The sequence below is a fragment of the Pteropus vampyrus genome, unplaced genomic scaffold (genome assembly GCF_000151845.1).
Source record: "Pteropus vampyrus isolate Shadow unplaced genomic scaffold, Pvam_2.0 Scaffold193, whole genome shotgun sequence".
NCBI classification, from domain to species: Eukaryota; Metazoa; Chordata; class Mammalia; order Chiroptera; family Pteropodidae; genus Pteropus; species Pteropus vampyrus.
Window position 1 is genome coordinate 3525423 of NW_011888974.1, and position 27822 is coordinate 3553244.

The 27822-nt window shown below is 49.9% G+C and overlaps 2 protein-coding genes and 1 pseudogene across 2 annotated transcripts; 2 read left to right on the forward strand and 1 right to left on the reverse strand.

Annotated features, from left to right (window-relative positions):
* The first annotated feature begins 343 nt into the window (after positions 1-343).
* ACTL6B (actin like 6B) lies at positions 344-11587 on the forward strand. Its single transcript, XM_011371627.1, has 14 exons — positions 344-477; positions 941-1017; positions 1222-1387; positions 1694-1794; positions 5921-6018; positions 6648-6742; positions 6808-6914; positions 7648-7737; positions 7901-7962; positions 8073-8187; positions 8359-8439; positions 8539-8634; positions 8839-8925; positions 11198-11587. The coding sequence occupies exons 1-14, from the start codon at positions 453-455 to the stop codon at positions 11276-11278; spliced, it is 1281 nt and encodes a 426-aa protein (XP_011369929.1). The 5' UTR covers positions 344-452; the 3' UTR covers positions 11279-11587.
* Positions 4686-4804, reverse strand: LOC111746562 (annotated as a pseudogene).
* A 1422-nt stretch (positions 11588-13009) lies between the features above and the next one.
* Positions 13010-25951, forward strand: TFR2 (transferrin receptor 2). Its single transcript, XM_011371629.1, has 18 exons — positions 13010-13094; positions 13342-13594; positions 13695-13881; positions 17960-18100; positions 18164-18275; positions 18357-18479; positions 18811-18927; positions 19055-19194; positions 19527-19690; positions 20518-20637; positions 21047-21129; positions 21212-21275; positions 21366-21433; positions 21521-21597; positions 21693-21777; positions 21865-22092; positions 22453-22593; positions 25667-25951. The coding sequence occupies exons 1-18, from the start codon at positions 13062-13064 to the stop codon at positions 25949-25951; spliced, it is 2421 nt and encodes an 806-aa protein (XP_011369931.1). The 5' UTR covers positions 13010-13061.
* The last annotated feature ends 1871 nt before the right edge of the window (positions 25952-27822 follow it).

Consider the following 27822-nt stretch of genomic DNA (forward strand, 5'->3'; position numbering starts at 1 on the left):
GTTCAGGTTTGGGTATGGCAGAACCTTGCTCAGGAGCGTGAGGACGAAGACTCTCCCGGACTATGGCGCCATCTCCGTAAGAGCGAGGGAGCAGGGACCCCATCTGTCACCCTGCAGAGTCCTGGTCTCCAGAAGGGCACGGTCACCAACTTTTGCGTATTCCTGCTCTAAGCCTGCCCATCCCTTAGGTCCGGTCTCAACGTCCTTGCTGTCCTCCCGCTAATCCCCCTGCCGCCTTAGGTCGAAGTGTCGGCCCCTTTAAAGCAGCAGCCCCCGGCCGGGTTATTGTCTCTCCTCGCAACCAATCCTCAGTGCTGTTGGGGGCGGGGGATCCGGCCTCTGGATTGGCTGTCCCGCGCCCCGCCCCTACCGGGATCCCGGGAGCTGTCCGGCCGCCTCGGTGCTGATACCGCTGCCGCCCACGTACCGAGAGCAGAGCTTAAGGGGTCACTATGAGCGGGGGCGTCTACGGCGGAGGTGAGCGAGCCTCAAGCTTCGGGCTCCCCAGCCTGGCGCGGCCTCACCTGCAGCCCTGCTCCCTGAACCCGCGCGACCCATGCTCTGGCTACCCCAGGGCCTGTCACCTTGGCGCTCGAGTAGGTCCAGCCCCGGGTTTGGGTCCTGCGCCACTCCTACCTTCGGTCCTCCCCGGATGTTCGTTCGCACCAGCCCCAACCTCTCCACCATTCAACTCACCACGGCCCAGCCCCTGGCTCCTTCCTTCCCAACAAGGAGAGTGGCCTAAACAAGGCCACTGGGCAAGAAGGGACTCTCGAGTCTTGACCCCCACTCCCAGGATCCCGGACTCCAGGCCGAGCTCCCACCTGCCCTGGCCAGTGTTAAAGGGGCGAGACTGTGGCTCTGCCTTGACCTCTCCTCGGAGCTATCCAGGGCAGAGAGTTTGGGAGAGACCCCCTCATATGCCTGTCTGCCCGTACAGATGAGGTGGGTGCGCTGGTCTTTGACATTGGCTCCTTCTCAGTCCGCGCTGGGTACGCTGGGGAGGACTGCCCCAAGGTGAGCTTTCATGCCCCTTCCCCAAATCCTAAGGGCTTCTGCCTCCCCTCCAGGCTTCCCAGTGACCCAGGGCTCTCACAGCCCAGAGAGAAGCTTTGCAGAGGGGATATGTGGGAGTAAACTGAGGGGTGGGCTCATGGCCCTGACATGAGCCTGAACAGGGTCAAGAGGTTGATTCCTCTCCCTGCCCATTCACCCTTCTAGGCTGACTTCCCCACTACTGTGGGGCTTCTGGCCGCGGAGGAGGGGGGCGGGCTGGAGTTGGAGGGGGAGAAAGAGAAGAAAGGGAAGATCTTCCACATCGACACCAACGCCCTGCATGTGCCTCGGGATGGAGCAGAGGTCATGTCACCCCTCAAGAATGGCATGAGTAAGGGGCCCCACCCACTGCCTTTTGACACAGACCTGGAGCCCATCCCACAACCTAGGAAACAGTACCCCACACCCATGGAGTCTTCCTTGCAGCTGCCCAAGTCCCAGGGATCCCCTCAATGCTTCCCACAGCTGCCTAGTTCCCAACCCAGGGACCCCACCAGATACCTGAAAAAGGGGGATTTCTGCTGGATCTGGTCTCGTTTCTCCTCCCCTGGACTTGGTCTTTCCCCTTCCTTTCCTTCCTGTCTCTGGAACCTTGTCTGCCCACCCTCATCTCTTCCCGCTGGTCTCTTGGCTCCAGTCGAGGACTGGGAGTGCTTCCGTGCCATCTTGGATCACACCTACAGCAAACATGTCAAGTCTGAGCCAAACCTACACCCAGTGCTCATGTCGGAAGCCCCGGTAAGTGTGTCATCCAGCCCCTAGTTCAGCCCTGGGGCCCACCATTCACTTCTCTCTCCAAGCCACTGCCATCAATTACTCCACCTCAATTTTCAGACTTTCCTTCCAACCACATCTTCTTCAATCACTTCCCTTCTTCCTCCTTGGTTTAGTCTCCATCCCTCTTTCTCCTACTCTATCCACTCACCCTTCCCTTAGTCGGCTTTATGCAATGCCCTTTATTCCTCCCACAGTCCTTTTTTGACTTTTTAACTTAATTTTTTGTCAATATTATATATGCACATGTAGAATCAATTTGAGAAAAATACTGCCATTTATACCCTCCTCCTTCCATTTCTCCTTTTCCAGAAACAACTGCTTTTTTCTCTTTTAGTTAATATTTTTTTTTGTCATTTCTCTCATAGCTCTAAATATCACACTTAAATTGCTGCTTGTAGATTTTTTAGTTTTAGGCATTATCTATGGATTTCCAACTATAGAAAATGAGCATTTAGCTCTCTTTCTTCCCCTAGCCCATACCATACATTTCTTACTTCCAACTTTAAGTAAAGTTGTATTTTAGGTTTCTCTAAGATTCATATTCAGTATTTACACTGTTATTATATAGGCAATAAATTATGGTTACTTTTCTTTTCCTGAACAATCTTTTGTTTTTCCTAGAACTGAATCTTGTCTTTCTTTTTATTTTGCATAGTTTTGTATCTAAATAATAATGTGACTCTACATTATTCATCAGTTATTTACATTTTCTCAACATTAGTTTCTTTAGGTATTCTATCAATTTCATCTTCTTGAAGAAATTTCTTCAAGAACCCACTTTGGACTGGTTGCTCTTTACAAAGAGGACATAGCTATCATCCTGACATCTCCCTTCACCATCATCCTAGGGAATCCCTTTGTCTTTCTCCTGTAGTAGAAGTTCTATTTCCTATATCTCATGACTACTTTTCTTGATTTACTCCCTTATTTTCAGGGAGCACATCCTCAGGGAGCACATCCTCAGGGAGCACATCCTTAGAAAAGTAGTGGGAAATAAACTTTTTGAGACCTGGCACGTCTGACTGTATATTGACAGCTTAGCTAGGTATAACATTCCAAATTGGAAATCATTTTTCTTCAGACTCTTAAAGGCACTTCTCCATTGTCTTCCAGCATGCATTGTTGCCATCGAGAAGGCTGGAATATCCAATTCCTGATCATTTTATGTAATTTTTCTTTCTGAAAGTTTATAGAATTTTCACTTTTTCCTTAATTTCACAATATTATATTGGTTTATTTTCATCCATTGCTCTAGACACTCAATATGTCCCTTCAATCTAGAAACCTATGTATATCAATCAGTGAAAAATAATTCGGTAATTATTCAATTCAGTAACTTAAATTATTTATTTATCTCAATTTTTCTGATGAGAAATCTTATTGTTTGGATTTCACACCTCCTGAACTGGTTCTCTAATTTTCATATCTTTTCTTTTATGTTTTCTACCTCTTTATCTTTTCTTTGAATTTCAAAGATATTCTCTCAGCTTTATTTTTTAATTCTTCTATTAAGTTTTTTATTTCTGCTCCTGTATTTTTAATTTCCAGGAGCTCTTTTTTGTTACACAAATATTACTTTTTAGAGCATCCTATTCTTGTTTTATAGGTGCAATATCATCTGTTATCTCATAAGGATATTATGTTTTGTTTTTGTTTTTGGAAATTTTTATCTCCCTATATGATCTTTGTTCTTTCAAGTTGCTTTCTTTTCTGCCTTTTTTGGGAGGTCCCTCTCTGATTTGAGAGGGTTTTTTTAGATTTCTGCAAATCTTTGGTTGTCTGCTTATCTTTAAGAGAGAGGACTAAAACACTGATTGGAAGCTGTGTGTTGTGGGGGACTTGTTGACTATGATCTTTGCTATAGGATGATCAAACTGGAATGTTTGTTAGGCAGCCTCTGATAGTTGAAATCTTTGGGTCTTTGATGTAACTCCCAGGAAAACTTCCACCTTCAATATAGGCATGGCCATCTCCATTCTGACAGCCAAGTGAGGGAATAAGACTGATATTCTCAGCCTTCCATATGTGCGGCATCACTTAATTTCCTGTTTTAAATATAGTGTCCTTACTCCCAACTGTGTCAAGTGTCCCACCAGTTCAAAAATCCAAAATTTTACTCTGTGCAGAGTAAAATTTTAATTTTCTGCTCAGGTTGGCATGGGCAATAGCCAAATGACATGGAATTGGGGAGAAAATTTAGGGATCTGTTACTTGAATATCTTTAAATAATCTTATTTTAGGTTTCCCTTCACCTCCACTTCCAGAGATACCTGAAACTGTCAAATCCTGAGCCTTGTGAGGATTCTGTGATTTAACACAGGTTGTTCCTGTTTTTTCTCACGATTGGCTTAAGAGTCAGAATTCTTGAATCCATTAAGTCAGTTACCACTCACATATCTGATTTCTAACCTTCAAAAATACATTGTTTTCTCCTTTCTTATTATTTCTAACCCTTGAGGTTTTCTCTCTTACCCCTCCCTCTCCAAGGTAAAATTCACATAACATAACCTTAACCTTTTTAGTGTTAACAATTCAGTGGCATTTAATATATTCACAATGTTGTGCAACGATCACTTCTATCTAGTTCCAAAACATTTTCATCACCCAAAAAGAAAATCTATTTTCATAAAGCAGTTTCTCTCTACTACTCCTGCACCCTAGTCTTTGGCAACCATCTGTATCTGTAAATATAGCTATACTGGATTTTTCTTATAAATGGAATCATACAATCCGTGACTTTTTTACTTTTTATTTTTTAAAATATATTTTTAGGCGAGGCAACCCTTGGTTGACCTCACCGATTGCAAGGACCTTGTCAGCTTACTATCCCTTATTTTTTAATTTGCTTTATATGCCTATACCACCTGGTCTTCCTAGGTGGTCTTCTATCCAAGTACTAACCAGGCCTGACCCTGCTTAGCTTCCGAGATCAGATGAGATTGGGCTCGTTCAGGGTAGCATGGCCATAGACAATTTGTGACTTTTTGAGTCTATTCTTTCACTTAGCATGTTTTTGAGGTTCGTCCATGTTGTAGTATATATTAGTACCTTATTCTTTATTATGGCTGAGTAATATTTCATTGCATGTATATACCACGATTTGTTTTTCTATTCATCCATTGATGGACATTTGTCGTTTCCATTTTTGGCTATTGTGGATAGTGTTCCTATGAACAGGTGTGTACAAGATTTGTTTGAGTATCTGTTTTCAATTCTTTTAGGTATATAACAAAAGTGGAATTGCTGGGTCGTATGGTAATCCTATGTTTAACTTTTTAAAGAACTGCCAATTGTTTTCCACAATGACTGAACCATTTTGCCTTCCCACCCAGCAATGTACGATGGTTTCATTTTCTCCACATCCTTTCTAACACTTGTTATGTTCTTTTTTTTTTTTTAATTATTATTACCACCCTAGTGGGTGTAAAGTGATATCTCATTGTGCTTTTGATTTTCATTTTCCTAATGAAAACAGTGTTGAGCATCTTTTCATGTGTTTGTTGGCTTTTGTGGGTTTATGTCTTTTCACTTCTTAATTTTTATTTTATTTTTCTGTCAGAGCAAGAACACTTTGTTTTGAATGTCTCCTTTCCCCCCACCCCTGGATTATGTCTTTTTAAGTTGCCTCTTTACTATAGTTTTTCTGGGATCTTAGAGGGGAATAAAATTAGTGTTTGTATTCAAACCAATATTTTTACCCAGAAATCCTCTTCTCCAGCTTTCTAGCCTCTGAGATGATTAGAGTGAGGAAGAAGAGTGATGTATTGGGGGCTGGGAGGAGCCTGAAGTGTGTATATTATACAATAAACAACACTGGACCGAGAGTCAAGAGACTGTGACTCTAGGCCCAGCTCTACCAAGAGCTTTCTGTGTGATCTTAGGCAAGTCACTTATTCCTCTGAGTTTTGTCTTCTTCAGCTGGGTTCGGATTGTGATCTTTCAAATTCTTTATAGTTCTCACATTCTAAAGGTCTATATGTGTCAAGGGGCCTAACCTGTGTCCCCACTGTTGTGTGTGTGTGTGTGTGTGTTCATGAGTCTATGCCTCTCCATTCCTGAATCCTCCCTCCTGCACTTTCTACCCCAGTGGAACACACGGGCCAAGCGGGAGAAGCTGACAGAGCTGATGTTCGAGCAGTACAACATTCCTGCCTTCTTCTTATGCAAGACAGCTGTGCTTACTGCGTATCCTCTGGGTTAAGCTGTTCTGCCTGGGTGGAGGGCCAGGGTTTGGCATGTGGTGTGTTGAGCTATGGGCTGGGCCTGATTTTATAGAGATAAGGTCCTGGATGGGCAGACATCCCTAGGCCCATTGTCTTGGACCCTGGGGTGGCCAAATCAGCAGCCCCTACCATTTCCTTGGATCAGGCTGAGCAGAGAGAGAGAAATTTAATGAAGCAGATTGCAGGGGCTGGGGCTGGAAGAGGAGGGAGGGATATATGACACTGAAGAGTTTCCTTCCCAAACAACCAATCAGCATTTATTTTTTAAGGGATCTACCTTGCACTGAACTCTGTGCTAGGCACTGGGGCAATATGGCCCTTAATTTTAGGGAGCCCATAAGACATAGAACCAAGACTAAAGAGAGGCTGGGAATTCAAAATGATAGAATGGAGGAAGATGTGATTCAGACAGGGAAGAAATGGCAGGGGTTTTAGAAGCCTTCCTCTAGCAGATGGGTAACGAACCAGGAGACATTTGCAGACTGGGAACGGGCTGGAGCCCCGGAAAGCAGAGAGTTGACCAGATTAGACCTGGGTCCCAGTCCTCTCACTTGCTGCTGCTATCTCTTTGACCTACCTATTCCATGCCAGCTTTGCAAATGGACGCTCCACGGGCCTGGTGCTGGACAGTGGGGCCACCCATACCACAGCCATTCCAGTGCATGATGGCTATGTCCTGCAGCAAGGTAGGGCCTCGGCAGGGGTTGGGGGTACCTTGGAGGACAAGGTCCTAACACCCTTCCCCTTCCAGGCATCGTTAAGTCACCCCTGGCAGGGGACTTTATCTCCATGCAGTGCCGAGAACTCTTCCAGGAAATGGCCATCGACATCATCCCACCTTACATGATTGCAGCCAAGGTGGGGCCTCTGGGGTATCCTAGGTACTACTAACCTTAGGACTGTTGACACACAGACCCATCAGATATCAGATCAGCGAACAGCAGGACCCCCAGAGGACCTTGGGTCCAGTTCTTCAATTCATAATTGAGGCATTAGATATCTGGAAAGGCTGAGGGATGTGGCCCAGGTCACACAGCCAGCTAGTAGCAGGATGTGTAGGATCAGTGTGGTGAGTTCTGGGGTCCAATATACCCAGCTTCAAGGTCTGCTTCTACCATGTCAGCAGACCTTCTACCAAGGTCTGCTTCAAGTTATGTGATCTAGAGTGTGAGACTGAAAGTCCCCAAGCCTCGTTTTGCTCTCCTATAAGGTGGAATAACAGCACATAGGGCTGCTGTGAATGTTAAATGAGATATTACGTGCAAGGGGCCACTCTGGATTTCCCCATGGAACATGGCTCAGTAAAGGCTGTTTTCTTAAGGTTCTGGTCTCCACCGTGTTCCCTAAATCCTCAGCTTTCACTGATCCAAGCCTTTCAGACCAGCTGCTTGAGTGGCACACATGGGGACAGGTTCTCTCCATTTTCTTTCCTCTAACAGAGAAGGGGAGAAACAGCTTTTGTGGGCAACAGAGCAAAGAATCCAGTGCCCATTAGCTGCAGAGCCAGCTAGTGTTAGGAATGCAGGTGTGGTCAGGGTTGGCTGGGCAAATGTGTAATGGGGAAGGATGCTCATAGGCTGTGCCCCCACAGGAGCCTGTACGGGAGGGTGCTCCCCCCAACTGGAAGAAGAAGGAGAAGCTACCCCAGGTTTCCAAGTCTTGGCATAACTACATGTGCAATGTGAGGCACTGGAGAGGTTCCCTCGAAACACCCTGCCCCTCCCAACTCCTAGTCCCCTGCAGGTGGACTAGTAAAGGGGAAGGGACAGAGGCCCTGCAGGTGGGATGCGGTAAGGGGAGGCTGAGGAGGGAGGTCAGCCCTCACCACCTCCCTGGGTTCTCAGGAGGTGATCCAGGACTTCCAGGCCTCTGTGCTGCAGGTCTCAGACTCTCCCTACGATGAGCAGTGAGTGGGGCCCACAGCTGGGGAGTGGGAAAGAGGGCAGGACTGGGACTCAGGGGGAACTCTGGTCCTTTGTGAGCACCGTAGACAGAGTTTTGTTCCTTCCCACGCAGGGTGGCTGCGCAAATGCCCACAGTGCATTATGAAATGCCCAATGGCTACAATACAGACTATGGCGCTGAGCGGCTCCGCATCCCTGAGGGCCTGTTTGATCCCTCCAATGTCAAGGTTGGGCTGTGTAGAGGGCACTGGGTTGGGGCTACCTGTCCCTAGATACTGAGGTGTGGGGGAGGCTGATAAGGGTCACAGGAGTCTGGGGTCAGGGGGTGGTGTGGGGTGGTGTGGGGTGTGTGTGGGGGGTGGCAGAAGGCCCAAAGCCCAGGTCACCTTTCTCTGCAGGGTCTGTCGGGGAACACCATGTTAGGTGTGGGCCATGTGGTGACCACCAGCATTGGCATGTGTGACATCGACATTCGCCCGGTGAGGCCCAAGCCTGTGGCTGGGCAAAGAAGCCCATGAAAACTGGGCAGACAGGGAAGGGTGTTTCCCTCTCTGCTCACAAATCCTCCCTGCTCTCAGGGCCTGTATGGCAGTGTCATTGTCACTGGCGGGAACACACTGCTTCAGGGCTTCACTGACAGGCTCAATCGAGAGCTTTCCCAGAAGACCCCACCGGTAGGAGCCCACCTCCAGCCAGGGCCCTGGTGTCCAGTCCTGGCTTAGTCCTTCGGGAACAAGTTCTTCCTCCTTCCCAAATGCCTAGTGTTCTGGCCACCATAAAAGACCCTTCCCCCGTGACTTCCAAATCTTTCCCACCCCCAGTCCTCTTCTTTCCCAGAACCCAGCTGTCTGCTTCTTGCTGCCCTTCTTTCTCCCCAGAGCATGCGACTGAAACTCATCGCTAGCAACAGCACCATGGAGCGCAAATTCAGCCCCTGGATTGGGGGCTCCATCTTGGCCTCACTGGTGAGTGTGAGAAAGGGCCTACTTAGCCCTGACTGTGGGAAAGGAACACCCCCCCATCAGGGAGCATAGGGATAGGAACTTGGAGAGATTGGTTGGGATGAGATTGTGTTGGCTTTATGTGCCAGGGTGAGGCTCCCACTGTACTTATTTAGCAGAGAGGTGACACTGAAGGTCTGAGGCAAGGCAAGGTGATGGTCACAGGCATGTTTGAGAAGACTATGATATCTTTGGGGATCAATGTGTGAGTTGGATAGGGGAACTTGCAAGGAAGTTTTATTGTCCCAGAGTCATAGAGTGGGTAGCAGTGGTGATGGGGTAAGAGCAAGGGGCAAACAGAGAAGGAGGCAGGCAGGTTGGTTCCAGGGCAGTAGGTGGTGAGTTCAGTTTGGACCTACTGATAGGACAGAAGCAAGATGATGAGCAGGGAGCTAGAGATGCAAACTGTATCTAGAGGGTATCAGTCACATAGAGGGGACAGCAAGGCTATGACAGGACCAGGAGGACATCCACTAGAGGGGAAGCCCCCAGGGAGAAAGAAACAAGGGTCAGAAAGGCAGGAGGCTGACAGTTAGCTACACACAGCTATTGTGGTCCTCCTGTGTGCTGGAAATGGACAGACAGCCTGATACAGTCCCTGCCTCCATGAGCAGGGATCATCTAGAGGTCAAGACGATTAAACAGGAAGTCACAAAGTTTGAGGGTGCTCCTTTAAGGGAAGACCTCATCTAGTTCAGGAGTCATGAAGGGCCTGTAAGGAGCATTCAAACTAAGATGGGAAGACTGAGTAAGAACTCTTGAGGCAAAGATGGAGAAAGGGTACTTGGACCATGGGGAGAGGCAGGCAAGGCCAAAAGCAGTGGGAAGACACGTTTGGATATGAGTTTAGGAAGCTTACTTGGGCTCAGTGGTCTCAACTGTGCCTGGGGTTTGACAGAGTGGATATCAGGGGGTAGAACTGAGAGCTTATCAGAGGTCTGACTGACAAAATATGGATACTGGGTACAAGAGAGAAAAGAGAAGTCCAAGATGAGGCCCAGGATGCTAGCTTCTGGGAGCTCTGGTCAACAGAAGCGTAATGTGAGCCACATAAGCAATTTAAAATTTTCTAGCATTAAATATTAATGATAGAAAATATACTTTGCCATATTAAAGAGAGTCAAAGAATCAGGTGAAATTGAGTTTAAAGAATATATTTTATTTAATCCAATATATCCAATATGTTATTTCAATGTATCATCAATATAAAAATGATTGCGATACTTTACATTCTTTTTTTCTGGACTTAGTCTTCAATATCTGGTGTGTATTTTATACATAGAGCATCTCAGTTCAGACCAGCCAAATTTCAAGTGCTCAATAACCACAGAAGTAGAAGATGAGAAAGACCACAGAAGTAGATTTGAGCCAGACCTGGGGTGTCTATTGACCGTGGACATGTTGAGTTTGAGGTCTTGAGGGACACTTAAGAAGAGGTGTCCAAAAGACAGCTGAATATTTGGGTCTGGTACTCAGTGCAGAGATCTGCAAGGGAAACGCGAGATTGGGGCAGGGTGGGGGTTTAGCTCATGCGCAGAAGTCACCTGAGTAGATGAGCTGGTCCAGGAAGCCTTGTTCTGTGAGCCAAGGAGAGAAATAGGAGCAGAACCAGGGATGCAGGCACTAACTTTCAGGCAGAGACAGAGCAATCATCAAAGAAAAAGGACAGTCTGGAATGCCTAGTGCAGGAGACCCTCAAGAGGCAAGTTTCAACAGGGGGTGGGGGTGGGGTGCCACAATGAAGGCCACTCCCTCACAAGTCAGGTGGTGCAGGAATGATGAGGGTAAAGGAAATATTTTTTTTCTTGGGATGAGGGAGACTTGACAAGTTTGTTAAGGCCTGATGGAGTGATGAGATGGCTGGTGAAGGAGTGTATGTGTGTGGAGGGGGCGCGGTATTGGGGTTGACTGACATGGGGCTGTAAGCTCCACCACCCAGCTTGAAGATAGCGCCTGGCCCAGAGCAGACAGGTGCGCAATAAATACTTGTTGAATGAATGAATCAACATTATGTTTGAATGATATGAAGGGGGTTACTGGCCCTCTAAATATGAAGTAATTGGCGGAAAAATGGGGGCGGGGTTGTCGTTGCTGGAGGAGGAAGGTGGGTCTGAGAGGCTATATATAGATATCTCAATGTAATAAAATAGCCCAAATAGCCCAGAATATCTCAATGTAATAAAATAGCCCAGAAATAAACCCACACCTCACTGCCAATGTCGTTTCCCGCACGCAGGGCACTTTCCAACAGATGTGGATCTCCAAGCAGGAATACGAAGAGGGCGGGAAGCAGTGCGTGGAGCGGAAGTGCCCCTGAGGGTTCCCTTCCCCACTCACAGGCCCGTGGACAGCAGTGGGAGAGGGGGTGCGAAAGGGAGAAGAGGGCTTTCCCGCCGAACTCTTCAAGTGCAGATCGAAGTCCCCTAACCCCTCATTGCCCCTTTCTCTTCCCCATCCCTCTCACATCCTCTTAGATTGTGCTGTTTCCGGGTTGAAAGGAGTAAAAATGTTTTAAGAAAAAAAGTTTGGCCACCTGAGGGGGTGGGGAGTGTGTGCAGGGGTCTGGGAGTTGGTGAGCAGAGGGCCACACCTACATGCATTCGTGATCCCACGGTGGACGCCCCAGCAAGGTCTGCCGGAGGGGGCGGGACCTCAGGATCCACGATTGCCTCAGGTTCAAAGGGGCCGCGATCAAGGGACGATCAACGCAGGGAGGATCACACAGCGAGGACCCAAAAGAGCCGTGCAATAAATCCCCCAGTGAGGAGAGGAGTTGGGGGGAAAGGAGCTGCAAGAGAGATGCTGCGTGCGGGGAAGGGCGAAGGCGAGGGCAGGGCCAGAGGGGTGGCCTAGAGTGGGCGGGGCGGAGGTGGGATGTGGGTGGGCGGGGTCTCTGGCTTCTGGAGAGGCAGTGCCTAAGCACCTCCGGACCTGCAGCTGAGGTGAGCTGGGGTTACCCTGCTGTCTTCCCTCTCCAGGCTCTTAGCGGTGACAGGAATGAGGCGGGGACTGGGGCACTGGTGTGCCCCAGCAGATCAGAACTTCTCTCCCTACTTGGGTAGGAGCTGAGGTTTCCCAGGGGTGATCCCAACGCGAGGTCCCTGAGCCCTCATATTCCAGAGCTACTAGTCCTGCAATCTTTGGCGGGGATTGGGGACCTGCGCCCTCTGTCTGAAATTGTAGGTAAAACTTAGCGGTTTGTGCCCACGATGTGTTCCCCCCAGACCCAAAAGAGGAAGAAACCTGCGCGGTCCAAGTCCTTTGGTCACCAAACAGGCATTGGTGCACAGAGAGGGCCATGACTTGTCCAAGGTTACCCAGCTCTGCCCACGCCTTGGTTAGGACTCTATCCACCAATGCCTGGTGAGCCTTGACCCACGGATCTCTGACTCCAGGACTCCCATCCTGGAGTGCTCACTGATCCTGCCTGACTATATGCTCCCACCATGCCTCTCTCCCCAGCACCAGTAGGACCTGAGACCTGTTCATTTCAGCCTGATTCTCATGAGACAGACACCCACATGACCAGACCAAACAACCAGGCCACACCACTGTAGCACCTTCAGCTTAGGATCTCACTGAAGCAGGCATCCAGACAGGGAGGGCAACTAATATGTTACAGGGCCTAGGCATTGGGCCTGCAAGCTATATGAGGAGGGGCAGCAGTTTTCATGGTGGGGAGCTAGAAAGGGGTCCTTGAGGACACTGGAAGGAGTAGAAGCAGAAGAGGGGTGGGGGCATCCTTATCTCCACCCTCCCCAGCCATTAGCCCCCCTCCCCCACTCCTGACGGGAACTCATAGTCCAAAGTCTGCACCAAGGTCAAAAAATTGATTGTTTTGCAGGGAGGGGGCAGGAGTGGGACTGTGGAGGGATTGGCAGGGGAGGATACATCCCCCTGTCCTCCAGCCTGGGCTGGGGGGCCATGTCTGGAAGGCTGGGCTGAGGCCAGGGCTGTGCCCCCACCCTTGGGGGGGGGTGCAAGGAACATCTGAGCTCAGGCTGCCTGCCAGGGCTGATAAGGGGCCCTAAAGGGGCTCCCACAAACGGTTTATCACTGGGGGTGGGGGACAGCCTGCAGGACTCAGAAGGGGCACGAGCATGGAGCAGCTGTGGAGTCTACTCCAGGGAGCGGTAAGACTAAGTGGGGTTAGGGGGACACCTTAGGTCTCCTCTCCAGGTCCCTTCAGCCCCCTCCTAAACTCCAAGGCTGGCCCCTCCCTTTCCCACCTCAGTCTCTCCCCTCCAGACCGCCTCTCAGGACCTTCTCCCTTGTCTTGTGCTCATTTGGCATCCCTAAGTCACTGACTCTATTACGGCCAGATCCCTCCCTGTTCCCCACCTCATTCCCCAACCTCATGCCCACTGTGACCCCCCACAGAAAAGGTTGTCCCCACGACCCTCTCAGACCATATATAAGCGTGTGGAAGGCACCCAGCAGGGGCGCCTGGAAGAGGAAGAGGAAGACAGAGAGGAGGAGGCCAAGCCACCAGCTCACTTCTGTCCCATGGAGCTGAGGGGCCCGGAGCCCCATGGCTCTAGACCAGGGCAGCAAACCCTTGGACTCTGGACAGCAGCTGGACGAAGAGCCGCTCCCTACCTATTCTTGATGGCCCTGCTGATCTTCACTGGGGGTGAGAGTCATCTGGCACCCACAGTGAAGGGATTGGGCTGGGGGAGATTTTTAAAGTCCAGAGGGGGCACAAGGAGAATCTCAATTTTGCCACCCACCAGCTTTCCTTCTGGGCTATGTGGCCTTCCGAGGGTCCTGCCAGGCATGTGGGGACGATGTGCTGGTGGTCAGCGAGGATGTCAACTATGAGACAGGCCCAGACTCCCACCAGGGCACATTATACTGGAGCGACCTCCAGGCCATGTTCCTGCGGCACCTGGGAGAGGGGAACCTAGAGGACACCATCAGGTAAGGATTGCGTTGTCCCCTTCCTGGACCTCAAAAACCCTCATCCATTGAGACTTTGCCTCTTTTCTTCCTCACCCAGGACCCTGGTGTTGGGGTCCCCCTTCTGAGTCCTTCCACCTGCCTCCCTGGCCCCTGTTCAATGGTTCTGGGAAGGATGGCAGGCATTGGAGCTGAGAGGAGAGTGGGAAGTTCCTGAGATGAGCCTGTAGAGGGCTCAGGCTCTGAGGGTGGCACTTTTGCGATATTTGGGAGCTGACTGAGAACCCTAGGGTCCAGATATGAGGTGAGACAGACCCTGAAAGTCTTGAATGCCACACCAAGGAGCTTGAATTTGACCTGTGGCAGCAGAAAGCTCTGGAGTGCTCTGAAAGAGGGTGTTTTAGGAAATCAGCAAAACAATCAAGGAAGTGCATTTGTGGAGAAGCCAATCAGACACAGACTGTGTGGGCCTGCAACACAGCACAAGCAGGCCAGTGTTTCTTTTGTCCTGATGAGGTCACCCTTCCCTACTAGGAGGGAGCTGCCAGGTAGGTCCACAGAAGAGATCATGCCACCAAGAGCCCTCTTTTAGGTCAGGAATAGTTTTTTGTTGGATTCTCTTGGGTTTTCTAAGTACAAAATCATTTAAGCTACAGTGAAAGACGCATAGCTTCTTTTCTAATGATGATATCTTTTATTTCTCTGTCAATTCTTTTTCTTTTTTTAATAGTTACAACAGGTACAAAAAAACAAGAAAAATCTTTCTAATTCATGGCAGGTAAACCTGGGTGTGCTCTCTCATTTCTTATTGCATTGGAGAGGACATGAATTTAGGAAATGGTGACAGTAGATATCGTTATCTATTTCCTGGCTTTTATAGAAATGTTTTTATAATACTTTGTCATTGAATGTGAACTTCACTGCAGACTCTGGATAGCTTTTTAAAAGTGAATTAAGAAAATTTGCTTCTACGTTTAACTTACTGGGATTTTTTTTTTTTTCTTTAAGATCAGGAAAGAAGGAACAATTATGGATTTTTTTTTCAAATAGTTTCCCAGAATGTACTGTGATGATTACTTAATTGTTCTTTTTTTTTTTCATTTTTATGTACTAAGTTGTATTAATAGATTTTCTTTTCTTCATGAGATCACCTCTAAATTTGATCAAGGCATATTATTACTCTTTTGATACTGCTGGATCTGCCTTGCTGAAAGACCTTAAATCTGTGATATCAACGAAATGCAGGGCTTTTTTATTTTCTTGAGCAACACTTGGAAGTCTGGGTACAGGCTGAGTAGGTAGATGGTTTGAAAGGTCTAGAGGTGATGTGGTGCTGTGGATACCATCAAAAGGCGGGGAGGCAAGAGGGTAGCGAGCAATGAAGCGACTCTAGGTTGGTTGGGGAAGGAAGAGAAACCAGGAGCTCCAAGCTGATGATAGGCTTGGAGATATTGGACAGTCTGGAATGCTCAATGCAGTTGAAGAGCAGGTTTTATGAGGGTAAGGGAGTAAACTGGAACCTGAAAAGCTCTAGTCAGTGGGATTCTGGAGCTTTTAAGATTTATCTGATAAACCGTGTACTATTTATCTTGGAGTTTCTGGAGCCTACCACAGTGCCCAGCACTTAGTAAATGTTCAGTAAATCCTCAATGAATAAATTATTCCAGAGATGGAGTTCTGGGTAATGACAAGATCCAGGGTGAGGACACGAAAGTGGGTGGCTGGACTGAAAGTGACATTGATGAGGTCATTCATTTATGCAACAAATATTTTTGAGCACTTACTATGTGGCGGGTGCTGGGTTAAGTATCTGGTGGTGATATAGGAGAGAATAAAACTGTCTGGACCTTGCCTTCATGGAGCTGATAGTCTTTTGGAGGAAATCAATACTAAAGTAATATTCACATTCATGACTGAATATTACTAGGATCATGGCTTTGAAAGAAAAGTAAAGGATGTGAGGAATGATTGTAACCCAGGGAACCTGATTTAGAACTGGGAAGTTTTCCTTAAGGAAGTGACAAGTTGAGACCTGAGGGGTGAGTTGGTTACCAGGCAAAGAGAAGGTGAAAGCATTTCACACCAGAGAACAGCATGTGCAAAGAGTCTGAAGCAGGAAGATGGTGGCCTGTTGGAGGAAGTGAAAGAAAGTTCATGTGGCTGTTGAGGTAGATATGGCTCAGGCAAAAGGGGCCTTACTGGCTATATGAACTGCTTTGGATTTTATTCTAAGAGGAAAGAGTGAGAACTGAAATGTTTCAAATAATAGAGTATCGCGATCAGATGTGCGGGGGGAGGGATTTTTTTTTAAGGTTGGGTGCAAAAGAATGGAATTGATCATACTCCTGAGACCACAGTATAGTTTCACTAGTCAATGAAAGTGAAAGGGCTTTCCTGTCTAGTTTTCCTTCCCCATCCTTGAGCACTCCTCCCCACTCCCCTTCCCCATAAGCACCTCATCTAATGTGTTTGATGTGTGCCTTTAAAAAAAAAATTATAACAGTTTATTTGAGCCAAAACTGATGACAATTGCCAGGAAGCAAGATCTCAAATGTTTCTGATGTGTGCCTTCAAATACACCTGTGGCTTTGTGATTTATGTCATGTCTTAGTGCATACGTAGATTTTTAAATAACATGTTTGTATAAAATGCTATACATTCATTATTTTAAAATTTAAGCAACATGAAAAAATACAAATAAGTAAAAGAAAAAGAAAAATCACTCCAAGACTTACAATTCAGATATAGCCATCTTTAGTGTGTGCTTTTAATTTTGATACCTTTTTTTTTTAACCTAACAATATTTTCAAGGTCGATCTATATTGCAGTGTATATATCTAGTTTATTGTTCTTTACTATTGTGCAGGATCCGGTGTATGTCCCCTATTTTATGAAAGCAGTGATAGATGCAGTTTCAAACAGATGGTCGAGCTCCTGGATGGGGACTGGTTGGGGCAGGAGCAGAAATGATACTAAGAAAGCCACTAGGACCATGTATTGCAGTAGTCCTCATGAGAGTAGAGACGATGGGGGCTGGGACTAAAGCGCACATGCATATGGATTTTGAAGCAGTGCAGAAGCTTAGTGGACCATGGTGTGGAAAGAAAAATGATAAGCCAGATGCCACAGTCGTCAATGAAAGTGGACAAGTGCCCAAATGGCTCGAAGATAACAGCAGTGAGGAGGGACAGAAGACGTGAGAGCAGGATGGCATAGGCTTCAAAGGAAAGAGTTTTACTATAGGAAAATGGTCAGAAGTGTGAAGAATGGAGCCAGAAGCATGCCTCCACTCTAAGTCCAGGTGGTATGTGAGCCTGAGCCACCTTTGGAATCCCACAGGAGACCTAGCTTCTCAAGGGAGAGCAGAGTTTCACCAAGGCAAAGGGTGGGAGGTGTATTCACTAATGATGCTGAGGAGGGAGGAGTTTGTTTGCCATGGAGGGGGCACAGGTGGAGCAGGTTAACAGGGAGGCCATGGGGGGAGGGGGTGGCGGCTGCGGCAGAGGTGATATGGACAAAAAGGGAGAGTGAAGTGACAACAGGCCCACTAGTTAGGTAGTGGCTATGGAAGAAGACAGGGTGGTTTCCAACAATTCCACTGGAACCTTGGTGTAAGGTGTCTCCATGAGGCCCAGGTGGAGGATGGGGGAGATAGAGGGTCTTGCCTCTGCCTAGTTAGCCCTTTCAAAGAAAAAGGTTTTTTGTTTGTTTGTTTGTTTGTTTGTTTTTTGTTTTTGTTTTTTGTGCCTGGGACAAAGCACAGGCCAGTGTGCATATGTATGAAGGTGGCAGTAGGTAGACTGGTGAGTTTGGCCTGAACTAGGAAGAACCTAAGGGATGGTGGACAGGACCCCTAGCTATTGGAAGCTAAGGTTTTAAGCAGAAGGAGGGCCTGGAGATGCTTAAGTCACAGTCCTGGTGGTGAGGAGTTGAGTGGTGATGGTGGGGTCAGGAACAGGCTTAGAAGCTCCTCACCACCTGGAGCCCAGGGCGACCCACGTCTCTGGCATCCTTCCCCCCTCCCTCCCTCTCCTCTAGGCGCCCAGAAGTCGCGGCCCCTCTCCCCTCCTGCTCCCCAATCCCACCTCTCCCCGTTCAGGCAAACCAGCCTTCGAGAAAGGGTGGCCGGCTCTGCCGGGATGGCCGCCCTGACTCAGGACGTCCGTGCTGCACTCTTACGCCAGAAGCTGGACCACGTGTGGACCGACACGCATTATGTGGGCCTGCAGTTCCCAGACCGGTGAGTACGTGGGGAACGAGGGGGCGAGCTGGGTGGGGGACGCTCACCAACCCCACTCCTCAGGGCTCACCCCAATACCCTGCGTTGGGTCGATGCGGCCGGAAAGCCTGGGGAGCAGCTGCCGCTGGAGGACCCCGATGTCTACTGTCCCTACAGCGCCACCGGCAACGCCACGGTGAGCGCCTCTTGCCGCGTCCCCTTTCCCTGGCGGAGGAGGGAAGCTGTGAGCGCATCTGACAATCTTCTCCATCCTCAGGGAAAGCTGGTGTACGCCCACTACGGGCGGCGGGAGGACTTGCAGCATCTGCGGGCCCGGGGCGTGGAGACGGCCGGGCGCCTCCTGCTGGTGCGCTTGGGGGTGATCAGCTTTGCCCAGAAGGTGAGGGTCCCTGACGGGGAAGGATAAAGCGCAGCGGGCAGCGTGCGGGCTGGGGAACCCCTGGACTGGATAGCGGCAAATGGGAAGCGTCTAGAAGGCTGTCAGAGGGAGAAAAGAAAGAACCAAGTGCGTCATAAGAAAACGTTGGCGGGAAAGACTGCCCAGGCACTGCAGGAGAGCAGGAAGATGAGGGCCAGGTACTGCCCACATCTCTCTGTGGATCCACAATTGCAGATCAAAGGCCATGTCATTTCACTTTTATTTGTTTCTCTTGCTGTTATAAATCAGTTTTCTCTGGGAGAAAGAGTCCTTTAGCTCCTCCTTTCCCCAGGTGGCCAGTGCCCAGGAATTTGGGGCCCTTGGAGTGCTAATATATCCTGACCCAGCAGACTTCTCCCAGGACCCACACAAACCAGGCCTGTCCAGCCACCGAGCTGTGTACGGACATGTGAGTCGGGGGAGCTAGTCGTGCCTTCCTGGGGTCCCTGGGCTGCATCTCCTTGACCCACATGAGGCTGGCATGCTCTTTCTGGGAGTCCAGTTCACAGTTTCAGTGGGTACCCCTCTCCTCACAGGTGCACCTGGGAACTGGGGACCCCTACACACCTGGTTTCCCTTCCTTCAATCAAACCCAGTTCCCTCCAGTTCAGTCCTCGGGCCTCCCAAGCATCCCAGCCCAGCCTATCAGTGCCGACACTGCCTCCATCCTGCTGAGGTGAGCGGGCGTATGGGGACCAGGAGAGGACAAGGCAAGGGGAGGCAGGGCGCAGCTTGTCCATATGGTGCCTTTGGGTGAACTAGAAAAGATGGCTCTTCTGGGAGAGCAGAGTCTCTTGCCAGGGCCCACTGTTTGATGAGTGGAACTGCTGCTAGATATCACACTCACCTTTACTGGTCATCCTTGAGCAGGACACAGCCAGCACAACTGTCCAAGGCAAAAAGCAATAGGCAGAGGGTGGGAGGGAGAGAGTGAAGAGGGGACTTTGGGCTCTTCTGTAGCCTGACCCCTCTGCTACTTCCAACCCTTTCTTTCCCACCTCTCTCTAGGAAGCTTGAAGGTCCTGTGGCACCCCAAGAATGGCAGGGATGGCTCCCAGCCTCCCCTTATCGCCTGGGCCCTGGGCCGGGCCTGCGCCTAGGGGTCAACAACCACAAAGCCTCCACTCCCATCAGCAACATCTTTGGCTGCATTGAAGGCCGCTCCGAGCCAGGTGTGTTTGCTTGCATAACTTGTGGGATATGAGGCTGGAGCAGGAGGCCTAGAAGAGTGGGCCAGAGTAGTGCCCAGAGGAGGGAGGCATCTTTGGCTGAAGTGGAGGGTAGAGTAGGGGCTAGCAGGGAAAAAGGCTGGCAAATTGGGGCTGAACTGAGACTATGGGGGGTGCGGCAGTGAGATCTCAAGGTGCAACCTGCCCAGAGACAGAATGAGCCATTTTGTGCAGTAAAGAATTGTCTAGCACTGGAGGTTAGCAAGCGTAAGTTGGGTGATGTTATAACATGAAAAAGAGGTCAGATCAGGTAGATGAGCCTTTCAAGCATAACTAGGTGTGGATAGCAGTGACGAATCAAAGTGGGTTCTTGAGCGGAAGAGTAGGGTCATGAGAGTAGCTTGGGAAGAAGAGTATGGTACCTATAAGCACTAAGAGGCACAGGGAAGCCTGTGATGAGGCTCAGATGAAGATGCGAGTGGTAGGAGTATGGGTGGGGAAGGGGCAGAGAGAGATTCAAAAGGGGAAAACCTGTCAGGACCTGGTGAAAAGCAGGACATGGTCAACCTGGGAGGTAATGGAGTCCAAAATAACCTCAAGCACTCTACGGAAGGAGCAGGCCATACTGGCATGGGCGAAGGTAGGAGAGAGGCACTCTCTTTAGGGACAGCAGGAGTTGCAGAGATGTGAGAGGCTGAGAGATGGAGACCGCTTGAGGTTCTGGAGAAGTAGTGGTGAGGCCCTGTGAGCACCTGCTCTCCCAGGGTGGAGGGAGAGGCCTCTGGGTACTGCCAGTATAAGAAGTGGACCCCAAACATCCCTTCCTCCAGATCACTATGTTGTCATTGGGGCCCAGAGGGATGCATGGGGCCCTGGAGCAGCCAAGTCCGCCGTGGGAACTGCCATACTGCTGGAGCTGGTGCGGACCTTTTCCTCCATGGTGAGCAATGGTAAGGTCAGGGCCTAGGCCGGGCAGCCAAGGCTGTGGCCTGAGTCAGGATGGGGCAGAGAGGCAGTTAGGAGCAGTGAGGGTGGCCATTCAGACCTGGCCTCCAAACCTGGCCACTCACCTCCTAGCTGCATGGGCCTGGGCAAGTGACTGTATCTCCATTTCCTCATATAAACATAAAAGTAGTAACAGTCCATGGTTGGAGTGTGGATTAAGCAGGAGATTCCATATGGAAGCCACTTCCATCTCTGTTAGAGTTGAGTCAGGGTAGACCCAGGTACGATGGACTTGGTTGGGGACTTGATGAAAGGGAAGGAGAGACACCAGGGGACCAGGACAGAAGAAGACAAAGAGGGGGGTGTCTTTGTTTGGCCTTCAGCTGAGCCCCTCCCTCCCTCTTCTGTACCCAGGCTTCCAGCCCCGTAGAAGTCTTCTCTTCATCAGCTGGGATGGAGGTGACTTTGGGAGTGTGGGCTCCACGGAATGGCTAGAGGTAATATGGGGTCTGGGCATGCAGCCAGGCAGTAGGGAGAAGTGTGTGGGAGGGGTTCATATTCCATACCCCTCATCCACAGGGCTACCTTAGCCTGCTGCACCTCAAAGCTGTAGTCTATGTGAGCCTGGACAACGCTGTGCTGGGTGAGCAGGGGCAATGCCACCACCCGGGGCCTCCTCAGGTACACCCCTGCCCTTGGAATGGAGCCCTGAGCCTGGTGTCCCTTTCTGCAGGGGATGACAAGTTCCATGCCAAGACTAGTCCCCTTCTAATCAGCCTCATTGAGAACATACTGAAGCAGGCAAGAGTCCAGCCAGGAGCAAGGTATGGAGGGAAGCTGGGGATGTGTGTGGCCAGAGCTTGACCATGCCTCCTATCCTGCCCCCAGGTGGACTCGCCTAACCGCAGTGGGCAGACCCTTTACGAGCAAGTGGCATTCAACAATCACAGCTGGGATGCAGAAGTGTACGTTAAGACAATCAGGGACTGGGGAAAGCTTGGGATGATGTGGGGGAAGCCCGAACCCACAAAGCACTGTAACCTGCCTCCCCCACCCCAAGGATCCGGCCGCTTCCCATGGACAGCAGTGCATATTCCTTCACAGCCTTTGCGGGGGTCCCTGCTGTTGAGTTCTCCTTCGTGGAGGTGAGACTCCCTGCCCCCCACCCCAGAGCAGCAGCCCCTCAGCCTGTCTGCACCATGACCTTGCACCAGCACCCCCTGTTCCGGCAGGATGGCCAGGTGTATCCGTTCCTGCACACGAAAGACGACACATATGAGAACCTGCACAAGATGCTGCGGGGTCGCTTGCCTGCGGTAGCTCTGGCTGTGGCCCAGCTCGCAGGACAGCTCCTCATCCGGCTTAGCCACGATCACCTCCTGCCCCTTGACTTCGGCCGCTATGGAGACGTCGTCCTCAGGCACATCGGCAGCCTCAATGAGTTCTCCGGGGACCTCAAGGTCCAAGATAACAACCCCGCTCACGGCTTCTGGGGGTGGGGGTTCTATATACCCTTAAAGTGCTGTCTGGGCCAGGGGGTCTGATCCCTCTTCCCCCTACCCTCCTTGGGGTCTAGGTTCCCTCTGGCAACCTGCCACTTTACTCCTGCCCCAGTCATGTAAGCCCCTCCCAAACTCTTGGGTTTTGCCTCCCCCCAATCACACAGATCTCTCTCCCTTCAATATGCCCCCATCTGTTCCCCTATACCTCCCAATTCCTGCCAGGCCCGGGGTTGAGCCCCGTCCTCCAGCCCCTTGACCTCCATTCTAGGCTGGGTCCTGGCCCCTGACGCCGGCCCCAGCCCGCGCCTCCGCCCTCAGGCCCGTGGGCTGACCCTCCAGTGGGTGTACTCGGCTCGGGGGGACTACATCCGGGCGGCGGAGAAGCTGCGGAAGGAGATCTACAGCTCTGAGGAGAGCGATGAGAGACTGACGCGCATGTACAATGTGCGCATCATGCGGGTGAGGCTCCGCCCCTCCTCTCTCTCTGCCTGGCCCCTCTGCATTTGTTCCGACTTCTCTTACCACCTTCCGTCCGTACTTGTTCTGCGAGCGTTCCAAGTCCTGAATGCACAGTGCTCACAGACTGGCTAAGCTGGAGCAACCACTGAGGCAGGCCCCACAAAGCGATGTAATGGACAAGGAGGGCCAGTCCCTTGGCCACAGTCGTCCAGTCAACGCCGGGCAGAGCTGGGAACCTCCCCCCGCCCTGCACACACACACACACTGCCTACTCACCCTTCTAGAGAGCAAAAGCATGTCCACGATGATCCACAGGACAAGAGGCACAGAGCTATGGCCTGTGAGGTGCAAAAAGCTTAAGAAATTCAGAGCGTGGAGAACTCTCTTCCCTCTGGTAACGAGATGGGTGAAACCCGGACAGGCTGCTTGGAAGAGCTGTCACATGAAAGTTATACTAGATCTTATTTCCTCACCAGTCCCTCCTCCTTAATACTTTGCAGCCTGTACCCCATGTCCCGTTCCCCTCCGCTTCCTTCCCGTTCCTCACCCCAAGAACTCGACTCTGTAATCCTTTGATCTCAAGAAATGGATGAGTATGGACTGTTGTCATGGGAAAAAGTCTATAGAGCAAATTAAAAGCAGGACCACCCTCAGCGAGTGTGGGGTGACTAGGGAACCTATAGTGTATGCACCCACAGTTTTGGGAGAACATGTCTGCCCCTTGCAAGTTCGTGTTCTTTCTTCTTTCTTTTTTCCTGCTTTGATCCCTGCCCATTTCCCTTCACATCACTCATTCCTTCCTTCTGTTCACAAACCCGTCCCTCTTGCTCTTTCATCCCTCTTGCTCTTTCTTTCTCCTGGTCTCTCTCATTGTTCTCTCCTCATTATCCATTATCCTCTTCTTCCTCCCCCCAATTCCAGATCTCTCTTCCCCCCCTCCTTCCCTTTGTCCCCTCCAATGAGATACCTGAGATACCAAGCATGGTTCATTCTCATTCACAGATCTGAAGTTCCCCCGCAAGGGATAAGGGCTTCTGGCTGTAAGATAATGATTCAGACTCAGGCTGGAGAGGAAAAGACTCAGGACTTCAGAACCTGCAACATAGGGCTGGGCCAGACCCAGGGAACTTTGTGTAGACCAGGGGTTAGTACACTACAGCCAGTAGGCCAAATTTGGCCTGCCTTATGTTTTTGTAAATAAAGTTTTATCGCAGCACAGCCATGCTCATTGGTTTTCATATTGTCTAAGCTGCTTTTGTGCTACAGCAGCAAAGTTGAGTAGTTGCAATAGAAATAGTATGGCCTAAGAAGCCTAAAATGTTTACTATCTGGCTTTTTGCAGAAAATTTGCTAACCCCTGCCTCAGACTGGGACATGGGTTTTGAACAACAAACAGAACTTGAGTTGGTGCAAAGAAAGAGGACATTTTAGGGTGGAGAGCCCCAGAATAAGGATGGGGCAGTGACTCTCCTTGTCAGCAAAGTGTGGACCAGCAGAGCTGGACAGAGGCCTTATGGAAAAGCTGAGGGGAGAGGAGCATCAAATAGAGAGTTAGGGACCAACTATGGTGAGCCTTGAATGCCAGGATAAGAAATACGAATTTTTAGGATCTGGGTATCAAGGAAATTAGGAAATTTGAGCCGGGAGGTGATATCAGCAAAGTGGAGTTTTAGGAAGGATTTGGCCAGAATGTAAATGGTGTGAAAAGAGAATGAAATTAATAATAACTGAGCTCTGGGTGAAGGTGGTAGATGGCGCATATGCCACCTGTGAGTGAGGGGACCATACTGGTATAAGACATTTGGAAGGAAAATGGACAGACTGAGTGTTGAGAAAAGAGGGAGAGAATAATCATAGCAGCTGCCATTTCTTGAGGGCTACCATGTGCTAAGGCTTTATTTCACTTTCTCACAGAACTCTCCCCAGTCCTGTGAGGTTGCTAGTATCATACGCAGAAACTGAGGCTCAGGTGGGCAGGTAATGCATCCAAGATCACAGTAAGCAATGGAGCTGAAATTAGAAACCAAGGCAGTCTGACCACAAAGTCTGTGCCCACCCTACTCATACTTACTTTCAAGGTTAAGAGCATGGCACCTGGGGAAGACAGTGGTGCTCATGAGGAAATGTGGGTATGAGGGTCAGGTTTTGGAAGAAGTTGGTGCCAACATGTGTGTGTGAGGCTGTACCCAGGTGCCTCCTATCCCAGGGGAGGCCCAGAAGGCTGGAGGGCAGGATTCTAGTGGATGATTTGTTGAGTAGATTTGGCAACTATCCCCACGAGGTTCTAGTTAAAGTTAGGGGCATGGATGAGCTCTTTGAATGAATAACAGAGGCTTTAAAAAGATATGAGTGTATGAGAGCACCCCTAGAGGTTCTGGTTTTGCTTGGGTGGTGTCCAAGCAATGGTAATTTAAAAACCTTTCTCTAGTGATTCTAATTTTCAGCCAGGGTTGACAATCAGTGGATTGTAAATAAAAAGAAGAGCAGAAGGTAGAAGTTGAACCTTGGGCCTGCACACAAGTGAGAGCAGAAGGAACCAGAAAGGCAGGCAGAAGAGTGAGAGGAGAACTGGGCTAAGAGCAAGGCCATCACAGGAAAGACAAACAGTATCTGTGTCAGAGGGTAAGGATTGAGAGTCAGGTACTTCATTAGGGCTAGGCTGTCCCCTTGACCTTTGACTCTGAGCTGTGGACATTGGTGAAAGTGGGGTAGAATGACTGGGGTATGGGAAAGTAAGGAACAACAGGATGATATACTGTTCTTTGAGGCTTTGGAGAGGGAAATGAATGATAAAGAGGGAAGGCTGGGGAGACCTAGATGCAGGCTCGGAGGTTCAAGGGATGGAAAGAAAGGGATCCAACCCAAAACAAGTGGGAAGGTGCATCCTACTTCGCTACCGGTGGTGTCACAGAGTGGCATTTCCTGATCGGGTAGCCAAAGGGAGGTGGGCCTGAAAGAAGCTGCTCACCATATTTATTAAGCCCGTAGTAGATTCCAGCTTCAGTTTAGAATTGTTCAGGCCTTTGCTCTGAAGCAGAGCTCCAACCCCGACCTGATCTCCCGCTTTGCGCAGGTGGAGTTCTACTTCCTATCCCAGTACGTGTCACCGGCTGACTCCCCATTCCGCCACATCTTCCTGGGCTGTGGAGACCACACGCTGGGTGCCCTGCTTGACCACGTGCGGCTGCTGCGCTCCAGTGGCTCTGGCGCTCTGGAGGTTGCCTCCTCCGGGGTGGCACCCGGCCTTGGCTTCCAGGAGAGCCGCTTTCGACGCCAGCTGGCCCTGCTCACCTGGACACTGCAAGGGGCCGCCAACGCACTGAGTGGGGACGTCTGGAACATCGATAACAACTTCTGAGGCCTGTGGGTGGGGGTGGGGGTCATATGCCCCTGCTCTTGCCTGACAGCTCCTGCTCTCTCCACTTGAGTGATTACTGGGTGATGTGTACCACCTCTTATTGCTGACAGATTTCTAATTAGCCCTTACCTGCTCTCCCTAGGGCCCACTGTAAACATCTACGTACCCCTGATCCTACAGTGTAGAAGCAGGTGAGCAGTGCCTTCCATAATGGACTGTGTACTGTCAGCTAATCAGAGAGCAGCAGCTGCTAGAGACCACCCCAGAAGGTTTCCTATCCCGGGACCTGACCATCTCTCTTGGTGAGAGAGATGCCTGGGACCATAGCTTTATGGCCCACACGTGGCCTGTGGTAGGAGGGGCTGGGATTTGGACTTCAATAAACCACCTAGGCATCTGTTGTTTATAGCCACCTTTATATACTTCCTCACCTACATCCCACCCAACCATCCCTCAGTTGAGACCTAGGGAGAAGTTGAGCAGAAGGGGCCAGAGAGGATGCAATTGAGAATGCTGTCTCCATGGGGAAAACTGAGCTGTTTCATTACCTAAGGAAGGAAATTGCCTAAGGAAATTAGGAGGACCCTTCAAAATCCACCATAGAGTGGGGAGCTGGCTCTGTAACTTCTCCTGAGACCAGGGACAGCTACATAATTTTTAAGGCCTGGTGCAAAATGAAAATGCAGGACCTTTTATTCAAAAAACAAGAACAAAGATTTTTTTCTTCTACAGTTGCTCAGTCTGTCATGGTGGTTTTTCATTTTCTATTTAATGTCCAGGTCCCTAAGAGGAAAATGCTCTGGGGCAGATCCCCATAGGCACCCAGAGTTCTGCCCCACAACTTGGTACAGATGTATCCAACCCTGACCCAGACCTGCACCTAGACCTGGACCCTCCCTGTTTCTGCACCCAGATTCCTGCGGGGGAAGGAGGGTGGCAGCTGTCACTGGATAGGACCAGAATGCCGGCAGGGGATAACCCATTCAAGGGAGGCAGGACTCGCAGCACATGCTCCACTGTTCCATCGGACTGCATTTCCAAAACATAAATTCAAAGATATAATTCTTAAGAAGTTTTAGACAGTGACCACAAACCCCTAACCGCAAACATAGGACCCCCTTCTGAGCTTAGGGCCCTGTGAGACTGCAGGGGTCACACACCTGTTAGGCCAGTCTGGGACCTCTCCTGCCAGGGTGCCCTTTGGCCAATCTTTATCCCATGAGCTGGAAGCTGCCAAAGGGTAAGGAATTACAAAGATAGCTTGTACCACTTTATATTTCATCTTGGTCTCAGAAGGCTGTAGCCCTGCTTCTCATTCTCAGGGCAGCTGCGGAAATCCCAGGGCCCGCCTTCAGGTTCTTTTGTCTTCTCTTATTCCCAGTATGGAGTGAGAGGTCCTACCCAGCTCCTCAGGTTGTGGGACATGAAAGCCTCTTAGTCTATGGTTTGGGATGTCCCAGTCCCTGGGGTTCTAGGATGAAACTACCCCCTCCTTAGCCTCTGAGCCTGACTTGGTGGGATCTCAGGAGACTGACCGGGGTCAGAACCCTTCTCAACTACTTGCTTACCTGACACAAGTCCAGAATAAGTTTTCCAGAGTGGCTTCTAAGCCCTCTTCACCTTGTCCATTTGCTCCCAGTAGTAGACAGAATAATGGTCTGGACAAACAGGTCTACATCCTAATCCCTAAAAACTGTGAATGAATGTTACCTTACACAACGAAGGATTTTGCAGGTATGATTAAATTGAGGATCTTGAGATGGGTGTTATGGGCTGAACTGTGTGTCCCCCAAATCTATACGTTGAAGCCCTAATTCCCAGTGCCTCAGAATGTGTTTGTATTTGGAAACAGGGCCTTTAAGGAGGTAATT